Consider the following 15,735-nt stretch of genomic DNA (forward strand, 5'->3'; position numbering starts at 1 on the left):
AGCAATATCGTGACAGGTTTAAGCCTATACCTCAAGAGACCTTACAGCTTCTCTTTTCTCTCTCTCTCTCTCTGTCTCTCTCTCATACACAGAATCCTGCCCAGCCACCAGGAGAACAAGCCTGGGCTAGCTCCCTAGAAGATGAGTGACCCCATGGAACATAGATAACTCTTCCAGCTCAGGCCACCCTAGACCAGGCAGCCTTCAGCTGACCTACCAGGTGACTACAGATATTATACATGAGCAACCCCAGAGCATAGCAGAAGAACCGCCCAGCCAAGTCCAGCCTAAACTGCAGTCACAAAATTGCAAACTAAATGAATAATTGTTTTAAGCCACCACGTTTTGGAGTGATCTGTAACCCAGCAAAAGCTAACTGATACAGGTAAGAAATGAAGAAATGTAATTAACAAAATAAATGCCATCTCTACACTAATGATTTCCACATCTCTAGGCCAGACCTCTACCATGAAGGCCAGACTCACAAATCCAAGAAGACTTCTGGCATAGGCAGAGGGGTCAGAGCAGGAATGGGGAAGCATAGGGAGCTGAGGGGTTCAGAGGAGGTACCTAACCCAGCCTAGGGGATCAAGGATGGCTTCCAGTAGGCAGTGAAAGCCTACTGGAAAGAGCAAAATTTGACTCCATTTGCAAGCAATGCAAGTCAGCACCGCATGTTAATGGATAGCCTCGAGCTGACTTCTCTACATCACAATTTCTTCATCTGTATAATGGGGAAAATATCCATAGTATCTATTGCAGAGGATTGTTATGATTATTAAATGGATTAACATCTATAACATGGCCAGGAGAGGTGGCTCATCCCTGTAATCCCAGCACTTTAGGAGGCCAAGGCAGGAGGATCGCTTGAACACAGGGGTTTGAGACCAGCCTGGGCAACATAGTGAGACCCCATCTCTACAAAAAAATTAGATAGTTAGCCAGGCATAGCAGTGTGAGCCTGTGGTCCCAGCTACTCAGGAAGCTGAAGCAGGAAGATCTCTTGAGCCCAGGAGTTTGAGGCTGTAGTGAGCCATGATCACGCCACTGCATTTCTCCTTGGGAGACAGAGTGCGCTCCTATCTCAATAAATAATAATAAAAAAATAACACCTATAACAAACATGGTGCATAGTAAGAGCTCAAAAAAATCATTAACAAGAAAAAATCAATTCTTCAATTTAATTCATATTATTGAACAATTATTAGCTGGGCTACCTATTTGCACTGTTGTAAACTGCTATTTCTTTTTTTGCTTTTTTTTCTTTTTCACATGGAGTCTCAGTCTGTTGCTCATGCTAGAATGAAGTGGTGCAATCTCAGCTCACTGCAACTTCCGCCTCCCAGGTTCAAGCGATTCTCCTGCCTCAGCCTCCCGAGTAGCTAGGACTACAGGCACCCGCCACAATGCCCAGCTAATTTTTGTATTTTTAGTAGAGATGGGGTTTCACCACATTGGCCAGGCTGGTCTCGAACTCCTGACCTTTTGATCTGCCCCACCCCTTGGCCTCCTAAAGTGCTGGGATTACAGGCATGAGCCACTGCACCATGCTGTAAACTGCTCTTTCTTTTTACTGAGTGTGATGAACATGCAGGGCAAGGCCCAGTGCTCAGTGGGTATCTTTCCAGTATAATCGTGCCTGATCCTCAGACATGTATGGTACAAAGATGGTGATTAGCCCCATTTTGCAGGGGAAGAAAATGAAGTTCAAGGAGGGGCCAAATGATGCCCCTGCCCCAAAATATCAGGTCCTAATCCCTGTAATGAGTAAGTGTTACCTTATATGGGAAAAGGGTGTTTGCAGATGTGATTGAATTAAGGATCTTAAGATGGAAAATTTCTCCTGGATTATCTGAGTGAGCCTTAAATGCAATCACGTGTATCTTTATAAGAGGGAAGCAGAGGGAGATGTTATGACACACTCAGAAGAGGCAGAGGTTGGCGTGATGTGGCCACAACCAAGGAAAACCTGCAGCAACCGGCAACTGGAAGAGGCAAGGAACGGATTTTCCCCTAGATTTCTTTTTTTTTTTTTTTTTTTTTTTTTGAGACGGAGTCTCGCTCTGTCGCCCAGGTTGGAGTGCAGTGGCGCGATCTCGGCTCACTTCAAGCTCCGCCTCCCGGGTTCACGCCATTCTCCTGCCTCAGCCTCCTGAGTAGCTGGGACTATAGGCGCCCGCCACCGCGCCCGGCTAATTTTTTGTATTTTTAGTAGAGACGGGGTTTCACCGTGGTCTCGATCTCCTGACCTTGTGATCCGCCCGCCTCGGCCTCCCAAAGTGCTGGGATTACAGGCGTGAGCCACCGCGCCCGGCCCCTAGATTTCTTTTGTCTCTTTTTTTTTTTTTTTTTTTGGGACACGGAGTCTTGGTCTGTTGCCCAGGCTGGAGCGCAGTGGTGTGATCTCGGCTTACTGCCACCTCCGCCTCCCGGCTTCAAGTGATTCTCCTGCCTCAGCCTCCCGAGTAGCTGGGATAACAGGCACGCGCCACCACGCCCGGCTAATTTTTGTATTTTTAGTGGAGACAGGGTTTCACCATGTTGGTCAGGCTGGTCTTGAACTTCTGACCTCGTGATCCACCTGCCTCGGCCTCCCAAAGTGTTGGGATTACAGGCGTGAGCCACCGCGCCCGATTCTTTTCCTTTTTACTTTAGAGATAAGGTCTTGCTCTGGCATCCAGGCTGGAGTGCAGCAGTGTGATCATAACTCACTGCAGCCTCCAAATCCTGAGCTCATGCAATTGTCCCACCTCAGCCTCTTGAGTAGCTGGGACTAAAGGTGTGCACCACCATGCCCAGCTAATAAAAAAAAAAAAAAAGGCCGGGCGCGGTGGCTCAAGCCTGTAATCCCAGCACTTTGGGAGGCCGAGACGGGCGGATCACGAGGTCAGGAGATCGAGACCATCCTGGCGAACACGGTGAAACCCCGTCTCTACTAAAAAATACAAAAAACTAGCCGGGCGAGGTGGCGGGCGCCTGTAGTCCCAGCTACTCGGGAGGCTGAGGCAGGAGAATGGCAGGAACCCGGGAGGCGGAGCTTGCAGTGAGCTGAGATCTGGCCACTGCACTCCAGCCTGGGCGACAGAGCGAGACTCCATCTCAAAAAAAAAAAAAAAAAAAAAAAATTGTAGAGATGGGGTCTCATTATGTTGCCCAAGCTGGTTTTGAATTCCTGGGCTCAAGTGATCCTCCCGCCTTGGCCTCCCAAAGGGCTGGGACTGCAAGCATGAGCCACTGGGCATGGCCTCCCCTAGATTTCTCTGCAGGGAGTGCCACCTTGCCAACACCTTGATGTCAGTCCAGTGATCCTGATTTCTGACTTTTGGCCTTTGGAACTGTGGGAGAATGAATTTCTCCTGTTTAAGCTGCCACGTCTGCGGTAATTGGTTACAGAAGCTACACGAAACTAATACGGGGAGGTTGCCTGCATCAAGTCACACAGCTGGGAGATGGCGGTGGCTCCTCTATCCCCAGCCTTGAAGAGGTCAGCATGGAAGCTCCGGGTCTCTCTCAAGCTCTTCTACCCTCTCTGCCCACCCCAACCCCTACTCACCGGCAAGTATCGGCCATTATGGGTGCAGCCACAATCTTGGACAGGGATGCAGACACCCTGGGAAAGCAGGAAGCGGTCGTCACACTCGCAGCCCTCAAAACAGCGGGTGGTGCAGCCCGTGAGGCCAGAGAGAGCTGCACAGGAGCCCTGGCAGGTGTGTGTGCAGATGGAGTAGTGGCTGTGGGCGGGGCACTGGAGCGCTGCAGAAAGAGGAGGCAGGGCTGCGTCACACCTCCAAAGGGTCCTGGATAACCAATGGACACCCAGCCCTGTTTTAGGTAGCACTGAAGACACAAGTATTGAGAAAAGCCTCAACCCCAGTTCTACAGAGCTCACGTTCAGTGGGACAGACAGGAACAGCCAAAAGTGAACATGCTGCCTCAGGGAGTATAGACAGAGGGGTCAGGGCAGGGATGGGGAGGCACAGGCAGAGAGGTCAGGGCAGGGATAAGGGGGTACAGGCAGAGAGGTCAGGATGGGGATGGGGGGCACAGGCAGAGGGATCAGGGCAGGCATTGGGGGGCACAGACAGAGGGGTCAGCGCCAGGGTGGGGGGCTACAGGCAGAAGAGTCAGGGCCGGGATGGGGAGGGCACAGACAGAGAGTTGAGGGCCAGGGTAGGGGGCACAGCCAGAGGGGTCAGGACCAGGGTTGGGGGCACAGGCACAGGGGTTGGGACCAGGGTGGGGGGGCACAGGCAAAGGGGTCAGGGCCGGGTCGGGGCGGGGGCACAGGCAGAGGGGTCAGGGCCAGGGTCGGGGGGGCACAGGCAAAGGGGTCAGGGCCGGGGCACAGGCAGAGGGGTCAGGACCAGGGTTGGGGGCATAGGCACAGGGGTTGGCACCAGGGTGGGGGGGCACAGGCAAAGGGGTCAGGGCCGGGTCGGGGCGGGGGCACAGGCAGAGGGGTCAGGGCCAGGGTCGGGGGGGCACAGGCAAAGGGGTCAGGGCCGGGGCACAGGCAGAGGGGTCAGGACCAGGGTTGGGGGCATAGGCACAGGGGTTGGGACCAGGGTGGGGGGGCACAGGCAAAGGGGTCAGGGCTGGGTCGGGGCGGGGTCGGGGGGGCACAGGCAAAGGGGTCAGGGCTGGGATGGGGGGCACAGGCAGAGGGGTCAGGGTTGGGACAAAGGCTGTATGGACCCAAGGGAAATATCTGTGGTAAGTCCCTGGTCTCTGGCTAAGCAATTGGTGGATGGTATGGCTGTTCTGCAATGCCCACCGGGATTGGGGAAGGAGCATCAGGCTGGGGGTGATATGCTGATTTTATTTGGGAACGCATCAGGTGAGAGGAACCCTGAGGACACCCAGGGGAAGGTGTCCTGGACACCCTCACAATTACCTCAGACTTGGCAGCTTAAACAGGAGAAATTCATTCTCCCACAGTTTTAAAGGCCAGAAGTCAGAAATTAGGGTCACTAGACTGACAGTCAGGAGAGGCTTCAGGGCTTGAGACAGACAGACCAGGTCCACAGTCAACACTGAGAACAAATCTAAGGCCGCGGGTGTGGACGACAGCCCTGGGTATAGGTCCTGCCCGGGGGAGACCTGGCTCTGACCTGGGGCCGGAGGGGCCATTGCTTTGTCCTGAGAGTCTCAGGTGATGTCCCTCCCCTGGGGATTTGAATGAGAGGTACAGTCCTAGTTTAGGGGGGTGTCTACTAGGCTGCAACCTTGTCTTGGGGGGATCTGAGGGGATATGATCTTGTCAGGGGGTAGAAGGAGGGTCTGTGTGAGCCATAGATCTCCCAACCCATCCAACTATCCCTTTCAGGTCCCTGCAGAAAGAGTCCAGAATAGAGCACTAGGGAAGAAGTGAACTTGAGGTTTGAGGAGAGGGGGCCCGGACAGGAGGCTGAGAAAGAACAGTCAGAGGGGTAGCAGGGAAGCCAGTGGACTACGCTGTGAGAGAAGGAGGTATGTGGGCGTGGGGTGGGAGGGGGTGGGGTGGGAGGGGGTGGGGAGAAACCACTTCGACATGCGAATAGAAGGAATGGGCCAGGAGGGGCCCTACATCTGGTCTAGAGTTCTCTGAGGGACCCACGGACACTCACGGCAGAAGCTGTCTGTCCTCCAGGGCTTCACCGCCACGCCGGCTGCCTGACAGGCCGCCGTATAGGCTGCCAGGCTGCGGCACAGGAAGGCTGTGTCGCCCTTTTGCGCGCACAGGTCGTATACGCATTGGCGGAAGTACTCAGAGGGACTCAGCACAGCCTGGCAGGTCTCGAAGGGTCCCTGGGGGTTCCGGAGCTGCCCGCAGGCCTTGTTGCTCTCATAGGGTGCAGTCTCCTCTGCCGAGCACACGGGGCAGCCTTGGGGCCCGCAGCCCTCGCCACAGCCCTTGGAGGAGCCGGGCGCCCGCCATGCAGCCCCGAAGGTCTCCACACTGGACGCTGCCAAGCCATTGGGCAGGACAAAGTCATCACTCCAGTTGCCATTGAAGTTCCCACAGAGGCCACAGAGCCTTCCACGGAAGGAGCTGGGGACGGACATGAGGACTTGGGCATCGCCATCAAAGAGAAGCCGCAGCCCCTTGGTCGTCTGCAGAACCATGTTTCGGCCTTCGGCGGTCACCCGCACACGGCCCACAGCCACAGGCAGGGCCACAGCCTCGCCGTCCACGGTGACCTGAGTGGAAGGGTCAGGTAGGTCAGGAACTCACAGAACCACAGGCAAGGCTGTCCTGTCCCACTCCCAAGGCAGAGCTGCATCTCCCTCAGTCCCATTAACGTCAGGTCATGTTTCCCTTAAACTTCTTGGGCCCCAGGCCTTGCGTGGTGACTCACACCTGTAATCCCAACACTTTGGGAGGCCAGGACAGGTGGATCACTTGAGCCCAGGAGTTCGAGACCAGCCTGGCCATCACAGCAAGACCTCATCTCTACCAAACAAATTAGCTAGGCATGGGGGGCTGTGGGGGGATCGCTTGAGCCCAGCAGGTTGAGCCTGCAGTGAGCTGTGATCATGCCAATACGCTCCAGCCTGGGTGACAGAACAAGACCCTGTCACAAAACCAAACAAAAATCTCCCTGGGTGGGACCATTCACCACACCTTCCAGGGTAGGCTCAGAGTTCCCAGGTTGGAGGAATGTCCCTCCCATACCTACAGGGTGGGGTCATGTGTCCTTCAGAACCCCCTAGATGGGGCTGTGTTGCCTTCAGACCCCCAGGGCAGGCTCCCATGGGCTCACCTGCTGCCCCTGAGCTAGGCTGACAACCTGGCCAGACACAGTAACCAGGAGGCGCTGGGGGTCTCCAGCTGCGTTCTTTTCAAGCACGATGGAAAAGTCCTCATCCCCAGGCTTCGGCTGACAGACTTGGGCCAAGACATAGGAGCAGGAGCCATGCAGGTCGAAGACACGGCCGTCAAGGGTGACATAGTGGATGCCCCCATTGGCCAGGCAGCGGCCACAGCCTGTGGCATGACAGGCCCGGACACCATCCTCTAACCGGCACTCCTCATGGGGCCCACAGGCCGCGCCCTCCTGGCAGGTGACATGGCCACCTGGCCCACACTCACAGCGCCGCTCACACTCAGGGCCCGGGTAGAAGGCCTCACCCAGCGGGTAGTAGCGGTCATCGTGGAGGCAGCCACACTGGCCCACAGGTACACAGGTGTCACCACTGAGCACAAAGCCAGCATCGCAGACACAGCCTTCACGGCAGGCCGACTCACAGCCCTCGGGTGCTGAGAGGCTCGGGCAGCTCACGGGGCAGGAGTCACCGCAGAGCTCGTAGTGGCTGTGGGCAGGGCACTGGAAGGCTGTGGGGACAAGGTGGGCATGAGTCAGGTAGGTGTTTTGAGTTGGGGTCTGGGGAGGCCCTGAGTGGGAAAACTGCTCATGTCAACTTGGGTGTCTCCGGGTATGCACATGTGATCCAGGACATCTCACTGGGGGTCTCAGCATGGGACCTGGAATGGGAGGGGACATGCCCAGGTCTCTCTGACCAGGTTATGTGTTAGCCTGACCAAGTATTTCTAAAGATCAAATGACTCTGCTTGCCTGATTTTTATTTATGTTATTTATTATTATTATTATTATTTTGAGACAGGGTCTCACTCTATCTCACTCAGGCTGGAGTGCAGAGGCACGCTTACGGCAGCCTCCACCTCCTGGGCTCAAGCAATCATCCTGTCTCAGCCTCCCAGATACAGTCCCGAGTATCTGGGACTACAGGCGTGAGCCACCACATCTGGCTAATTCATTGGTAGTTTTTTGTAGAGATGGGTCTCACTATGTCAGCCAGGATTACCTGGGTGAAATGGATCACTATTATCTATTCGGGATATGCAAGATCAGAACTGACTATGGGTATCTCAGGGTGTGAATGTGACTGGGGTATGGGGCCACATGTATCTCAGGGTATGACTCTGCCCGAGGGCACCCAGCTGTGGGTGTCTGACCTGGAGCATCTCCCAGAGTCCGTGTGACATGGTCTGTCTCAGGCTGTGCCTGGGTGAAATTGGCAGGATACCTGTGACCAGGAGACCTGCCTGAAGGGAACCGCCTAGGACTATCCAACTATGCATCTGTGTGGATCTGCCCAGGGCAATGTAAGGGTCCTGATTCTATCTGAGTGTATCTAACCAGTTAGTCTCAGTGTAAAATCTGAGCAGATACCACTGAAGGCATGCGACTAATTCTATATGACTAGGTGTATTTCAGTGTGTGCAACAGACCAGGGCCCTGTGACCAGCTGTAACTCACTAGGTCTTCCTAACCAAGGGTACCCTGCTATGTGACAGAGGCAGGGTCAGCCATCCCAATCTACATGCCTTGGATGTCAGAGAGCATGGATCACCAATCCCCAAGAGTGTCCTGGACCCTAGGTTTCTGACTAGGTGTTTCTTTTCTTTTTTTCTTTCTTTCTTTTTTCTTTTCTTTTCTTTTTTTTTTTTTGATCTGATGTCTCACTCTGTTGCACAGGTTAGAGTGCAGTGTCGCATCTTGGCTCACTGCAACCTCTGCCTCCTGGGTTCAAGTGATTCTCCTGTCTCAGCCTCCCGATTAGCTGGGATTACAGGTGCCCGCCACCACACCTGGATGAATTTTGAATTTTTAGTAGGGACGGGGGTATCACCATGTTGACTGGGCTAGTCTCGAATTCCTGACCTCAGGTGATCTGCCCGCCTCCGCCTCCCAAAGTGCTGGGATTACAGGCGTGAGCCACCGCGGCCAGACTCTCAATACTTGTTTCTAACTGACTCTCTCTCACTGCAGTACCTGACTTGGGGCATTTCAGTGTGTGAGAGCCAAGGTGTTTCCTGACAGGAGATACTCAGTTCAGAGGAAGGAAGGTGGCCCCTGAGCCCCATGGAGGAGGAAGGGGCTACTGTCTTACAGTCCTGGAAAGGAAGGGCAGGGAGAGACCCTACTATGGGGACCATGCATGGAGCAGTACTCACGACAGAAGTCCGGCCGCCTCCACTCGCCGAGCTGGGCCCCAGCGGCCTGACAAGCTGCCACGTAGGCGGCCACTGCAGGACAGAGGCCTCCAGGATGGCCCTGAACTTGGCAGGCGTCCAGCAAGCAGCCCTGGAAGTACTGCGCGGGCGGCACGAGGCAGTGGCAGGGCGCCAGCGGGCCGTCGGTGGCGGAGATCACGCCGCAGGCGTCCGGGCCGCCGAAGGACTCCTGCTGCTCTGGGGTGCAAGGCGACGGGCATGGCCCAGACACACATTCTCCGCAGCCCGGGGCCCCGCCCACCTGCCATCCAGCAGGCTTCCCGTCCACAGCCTTCAGGTCATCTGCGGGGTCCTGGTTGTAGTTCCCGCATAAGCCACAGAGAGCGCCCGCGTACGCCGCCGGCACGCGCAGGCGCACGAAGCTGTCCCCATCGAAAGTCAGCGAGAGCCCTGAGGTTGTGGTCACCACCACGTCCGCGCCGCTCAGGTGTGCGTGCAGCAGCGAATCCAGCTGGAAGGGCAGAGCCACGAACACGCCGTCCACCTGCGGGCGGGGGTTGGGGGAGCGATAAGCAGAGCAAACACGGGTTTGAATCCTGGCCCCACCACCTACTAGCTGTGGGACCCTGAGCATGTCACCTCCCCTCTGAAAATAATAATGAGCATCTATAGGCCGGGCCTGGTGGCGCAGCCTACAATCCCAGTACTTTGGAAGGCCGAGATGGGAGGATGGCTTGAGGCCAGAAGTTCAGACCAGCTTGGGCAACATAGTGAGACCTGCATCTCTACAAAAAAAAAAAAGAAAAATTAGCCAGCGTGGTGGCGGCGCCTTTAGTCCTGGCCACTGGGGAGGCCGGGGCCAAGGTGGGAGGATCGATTGAACCCAGGAGTTCCAGACTGCAGTGAACCCTAATCCTGTCACTGCACTCCAGCCTGGGCAACAGGGTCAGGCTAAGAAAAAAAAAAGAGAGAAAGAAAAGCAAGAAAGAAAAAAAAAAAGAAAAAAAAAGAGCCTCTATAGGCACATGTCACCGACTCCTCATCCTTCTCTACAACAGGTACTTTTCTTAGACCAGTTTTCGGAGGAATACAGTAGGCTCAGAGAGGAAGAAGCCGCGGTGCCAAGCCATCAGGCTCCCAGGCCTATCCTCTGACCCTTCCATCATGCCCCAGCTAAGCTGTGGAAGGTGCCAGGGGAATGGTGAAGCCCTTACCATCTCAGGCAACCCCAGAGCTGGCACCCGCTCCTGTCTGGCCCACAGCCCTCCTCACCTGTAGCTGCCGGGGCCAGCGGGCACTCAGTGTCAGGCTGTGGTTGTAGATTTGCAGGGTGACACTGCGGGTGTAGCTGACAGCCTGGCTGCCCCGGTGCTCATTGGCTACAGTGACAGTGAAGTTCGCAGCCCCGGAGGGTAGTCCGTGGCAGGGTGCACTCAGCAGGTACTCGCAGTTGCCTTGGAAATCGAATCGGTGCCCATCCAGAGTGACGTAATGGGGGTCACCCCAGGCCTGGCACTCAGCTGTGCTGACGGGCTGGCAGCCGTGCTGGCCGGATGGCAGGAGGCGACACACTTCACCCCGCCCACAGCTGGCAGGTGTGCAGACCAGCGAGCCGCCCCCAGGCCCGCAGCGGCACCTGTGGGAGCAGGTGCCATCAGCCCAAAACTCACTGCCCGCCTCGTGGTAGGTGCCGTTGGCCCAGCAGCCGCAGCTGTTGTTTAGGGAAACACAGCGGTCAGCACTTAGCACGAAACCCGCGTCACACTGGCAGCCCTCCACACAGGGACCCTCGCATACGGCTGGGGTCGCAGGGGGCGCAGGGGACGGACAGCTGGCTGGGCAAGGTGGGCCACAGACCTCATAGTGGCTGTTTTCTGGGCAGGTGATCTCTGTAGACAGATGAAGGAGGAGGAAGGAGAGAAACAGAGAGAAGGGTGTTAGCGTGGGGTCACAGGACAGGGTGGGAGGAGATAGACAGCGACAATAGGGAGCAGACACCGAAAGGGGGAGACAGAGGACAAGACACAGAGACTGAGAACACAGAGAAACAAATGGGAGAAAGCAGGAGACCAGGAGACCCAAGAAGAAACTGAGGGAGAGAGAATGAGAAACAGAGACAAGCAAAGCGAGGCACAGAGACGAGCACCAAGAGACAGAGAGACAAACAGAGAGAAAAGCAAACAAAGAGACCCAGGAGGACCAGAGTGAAACCGAACTAGCCCCGAAGAGACGGGAACGTGACCCCAGCCCCGCCTCTGCTACCCCGACACTCACCACAGCCGACCTGTGGCCGCCAGTCTTCGATGACAACCCCAGCGGCCTGGCAGGCGGCCACGTAGGAAGCCAGTGCCTTGCAAAGAATGTCGTGGGCCCCACCACCCATGCAGACGTCCAGGACACAGCCCTTGAAGAAGCTCTCAGGTGGCACATGAGCATGGCAGGTGGCGAAGGGGCCCCCTGCGCCAGGGACCAGGGGTCCGCAAAAGCCAGGGCCCTCGTACTGTTCCAGCTTGTCCTCAGGGCACGTTGGGCAGGACCCCGGACATACGTCCCAACACAGTGGGTCCCAGCCTGGGACTCGCCAGCTGCCGCCCCAGATGGGTATGGAGGGAGCCAAGGTGCCATTAGGGAAGACCTGGTCATTGTTGGGGTTGCGGTCCATGTTACCACAGAGCCCGCACACTGCGCCATGATAGCTGCTGGGCAGCGTCACATCTACCCGCCAATTCCAGTCATAGCTGACTTGCAGTCCAAAGTCAGCCACCAGCAGTGCCTTGGATGCACCGTGGGTCACTGAAATCCGCCCGTTGGCCTCGGAGACAGGCAATGCTGTCAGCACACCGTTCACCTTGGGGAAGGAGGAAGAAGTCAAACGGGTCACTGGAGGTGTTACGGCCGCAGTGCTGGCCCTCTGCCTCCCTCTCTCTCACCCTACCGGGGGCTGGGAGGGGCCAAGGCCTTCCTCTGATAGTTGGATTGTCATCGGACACTGTGTGGACATTTGTTCTGGCCCAGGTCTTGGGGAATGAAATCTCACTTTACTCTTTCTAATCTTCTCCCTTGATCTCTATCTCCCTCCCCATCTCTGTCTCTCTGTGTCTCTCTCCCTTGTCTTCACCTAAGTCTCTATCACTTGGTCGTCTCTGTCTCTCTCTCTCTCTCTCTCTCTCTCTCTCTCTGTCTGTCTCTCCCTCCTCTTCCCTTCCTCCCTCCCTCCCTCATTCTCTGTGTGTCTCTTCCACTCACTCACCATCATTTATTCACCGCCTACTCTGTTCCCTCCCTCTGTGTCTGTCTGTGAGCTACCATTAAGCTCTATCTCCATTTCCCTGGGCAGAAAGGACAGCCCATCTCTCTCCTGTGATCTCACTATATATATATATATTTCTTTTTTTGGGGGGGGGGCATGGATAATCGCTCTGTTGTCCAGGCTGAAGTACAGTGTCAAAATCTTGGCTCTTGCAACCTCCGCCTCCCAGGTTCAAGTGATTCTCCTGCATCGGCCTCCAGAGTAGCTGGGATTACAGTAGTGCCACTACACTCAGCTAATTTTTGTATTTTTAGTAGAGTGAGGGTTTCACCATATTGGCCAGGCTGGTCTTGAACTACTGACCTCAGTTGATCCACCTACCTCGGCCTCCCAGAGTGCAGGGATTACAGGTGTGAGCCCCCATGCCCAGCCCAATCCCCTATATTTCTCTCCATGTCCTGGTCTCTGGGCCTCTCACTTGTTCCCTCACAGACACTCAAACGAGTGTTCACCTGGACTAGACTCTGAGCTTAGCATGTGACATGCACCACCTTGCTGTGGGACAGGCCCTGATATGATGCCCACTTCACAGATGAGGAAACTGAGGCCTACCAAGTGAACTGCACAGCATCACCTAGCTCATGAGGAGAGGCTGGATTCAAACCCAGGTCTGTAAAAAAGGCAAATGCCGAGGTCCTAGGTTAAAGCCCTTAGCAAGGGGCTAGGCTTGTCTGATTCCCAGGAATGGGGTGATATTTTTGCTGGAATTATTCTTTTTGTTGACAGTTTATTTCAGGCCCAGGTGAAGACAAAGAGCCTTGAGCTGCTAACTGTGGTCGTCAGGATCCCTCCTGTCCTACCGGGGACCTCAGGGGACCATCCTGCCACACATACCCGGACTTTGCCGATCTCGCCCTTGTGGATGGAGATGTTGGTGCCCAGGGCAGCCACAGTGACGACTCTCACGTAGGACACAGCAGGATTGCCCCGGTTCTCGTTCTTGGTGGTGACGGTGAAGGGCGTCAGGCCCTGGGTGTTGACCCCCGGGCAGCCAGTTGTTGCCAGCACATAGTTACAGGTGCCCTGGAAGTCAAACGCCCGGCCGTCGAAGGAGTGGTAGTGTGGGTCGCCCCACAGCCAGCACGTGGCCTCATAGTTGGGCACGCACACGCCCTGGCCACCCTGCTCCTTGCACGTCTCCTGTGGCCGGCATGTCACACCGTCGCACGGGTCTGGGGACAGAAGAGGGAGGACCTTGAGAGGCTGCCCATTGTAAAGGATGGCCGCTGCCTCCACATCTACCCCAGTCTGTGCCAGGGATCTGAGGGTTACCGCAGGCAAGACCGGATTCCAGAGTCCTCATGTCTAGGACCCAGGTGCTATAGTTTGCTTTTGTATTTTGTTTTGTTTTGTTGGTTTTTTGAGATGGAGTCTTTCTCTGTCACCCAGGCTGGAGAGCAGTGGTGCAACCCCGGCTCACTAAAACCTCTGCCTCCCGAGCTCAAGCGATTCTCCTGACTCAGCCTCCTGAGTAGCTGGGATTACAGGTGCCCGCCACCATGCTTGGCTAATTTTTGTATTTTTAGTAGAGACAGGGTTTCACCATGTTTTCCAGGCTAGTCTCGAGCTCCTGACATCAAGTGATCAGCCAACCTTGGCCTCCCAGAGTGCTGGGATTACAGGCATGAGCCACCATGCCCAGCCTGCTGTTTTCAAGACCGGCCCCTGGGAGTCCCGCACGTCTGACACTGAGGCCCCATGGTGGACTGTGTCTAAGTCTCGGGTGTCAAAGTTCCCATACCTGAGACCCGGGTCCCAGAGGTCCCTACAGCCAAGACCCAGGCCCTAGAGTCCCCCTACCCCTAAGACTGAGGCCCTGCCATTTGCTGTGTGAGACTGAGGTTTTGGAGTCCATGAGGTTTTGGAGACCTAACACCAAGGCTCTGGGTCTGTGTTTAGGATGCAGTTTCCATGGTGTCCTCGCTTGAGATTTCCACCTGTTCTTCTATTTTAAGTTTTATAGGAACCTCATCCTCTTCACTTACATAGTCTACGGCTGCTTTCACGCCACCATGGCAGAGTGAGTAGCTGTGATCGAGAAGGTATAGCCTGCAAGCTTCAACATTTACCATCTAGCCCTTTAGAGAAAAGGTGCACTTGACCCAAGTTGAGATCTGTGCCCCAGGGGTCCTTGTGTCTGCAGTGCCTGCCCTGAGAGCATTCATGTCTGAGATCCCAGCACTACAGTTCTCTCTGTTCAAGGCCTGGGCCCCAGGCCAGGTGTGGTGGCTCAGGCCTGTAATCCCAGCACTTTAAGAGGCTGAGGTGGGAGGATCGCTTGAGCCCTGGAGTTTGAGAGCAGCCTGGACAACATGGCAAGACCCCGTTTCTACAGAACAATTAATAAATCAGGCAGGCATGGTGGTGTGTGCCTGTAGTCCGCCGCTACTCAGGAGGCTGAGGCAGGAGGATTGTTTGAGCCCAGGAAATCGAGGCACAGTAACCTACACTACACTCCAGCCTGGGTGACAGAGTAAGACCTTATCTCAAAAAAAATAAAAAAAATAAAAAATAAAAAAAGATCTAGGCCTCAGAGTCCCCCATGCCTGAGACCTCAGCCCTCTGGACGTCTCCACATTTGATAGCAATTGGTCTCCAATTTCTCCAGGTCCTGGCGGCCTCTGTGCCCTAGACTAGGGCCCTGGGTGATCTTCTGGCAAGTGCTCAGTGCCAGGGGTCTCAGCATGATTTGAAACGTCTGAGGCACTAACTAGCTAAGTCTCATGGCCTGGGGCTCCCTCAGTGCAAAACTCCACCCCAGAGGATGGCTATATTCAAGCCAGTAGCCTTGAGGGTGTCTCACTGCTGAGGCCCTGTCCTGGCGGGCTTCTGTGTCCAAGACCCTGTTCCTACGGTTAGTACATCTGTGAGCCAGCTTGTGGAATCCCTGTGTGGGAGAAGCCAGTCTTCAAATGTCTCCTTCCTCCTGTGCCTGTTACCAATGTACCGCCTCTCAGCTTCAGATGCACCCGCGGAGTTAAGCTTTGTCAACAGAGGGCGCTGGAGAGTCACTGCAGCAGGGGGGTGCTCCTGGTCTGGCTTCCAGCCGGTTTGGCCCTTCCAGCTCTGGCCAGGGTGTGTGGCCACACTCAGCAAGTGCCACTGGTCCCAGCTGGCTTCCCAGTGAGGGGTTTCCTTCTTGCCAGCTCCAGCCTGCAGAAACCTCTGTGCCACCCAGTGGGCTACAGCTGCAGTAGGACTGGACTCAGCCTTGGGGCTGATTCTCCCCTCCTTGAAGAGGAGCGGCCGATTTCTCCCTTCCATGAGGCCTCTACCTTAGCCCTAGAAGTGGGGGCTACTTCCTCTGTCTGCTTTGGTGGTATTCTTTAGTGTTCTCTTTACCGTTTCTTATTTCTATTTATTTGTTTGTTTGTAAAGAGACAAGGTCTTGCTGCCTTGCCCAGGCTGGAGGGCAGTGGTACAATCATAGCTCACTGTAGCCTCGAAATCCTGGGCTCAAGTGATC

General features: G+C 55.4%; 1 protein-coding gene across 1 annotated transcript in view; it reads right to left on the reverse strand.

The window, feature by feature from the left end:
* The window catches only part of FCGB (Fc gamma binding protein), a 97,340-nt gene that overhangs the window by 4,330 nt on the left and 77,275 nt on the right, over nt 1-15,735 (reverse strand). Inside the window, exons 28-34 of the mRNA XM_071086799.1 lie at nt 13,104-13,441; nt 11,234-11,807; nt 10,232-10,848; nt 8,960-9,503; nt 6,744-7,315; nt 5,607-6,180; nt 3,554-3,753 (exon numbers count right to left, since the gene is read on the reverse strand). Coding sequence (XP_070942900.1) covers nt 3,554-3,753; nt 5,607-6,180; nt 6,744-7,315; nt 8,960-9,503; nt 10,232-10,848; nt 11,234-11,807; nt 13,104-13,441 — 3,419 coding nt within the window. The remainder of the gene's footprint in view (nt 1-3,553; nt 3,754-5,606; nt 6,181-6,743; nt 7,316-8,959; nt 9,504-10,231; nt 10,849-11,233; nt 11,808-13,103; nt 13,442-15,735) is intronic.

This window comes from Macaca nemestrina, chromosome 20 (genome assembly GCF_043159975.1).
Source record: "Macaca nemestrina isolate mMacNem1 chromosome 20, mMacNem.hap1, whole genome shotgun sequence".
Lineage (NCBI taxonomy): Eukaryota > Metazoa > Chordata > Mammalia > Primates > Cercopithecidae > Macaca > Macaca nemestrina.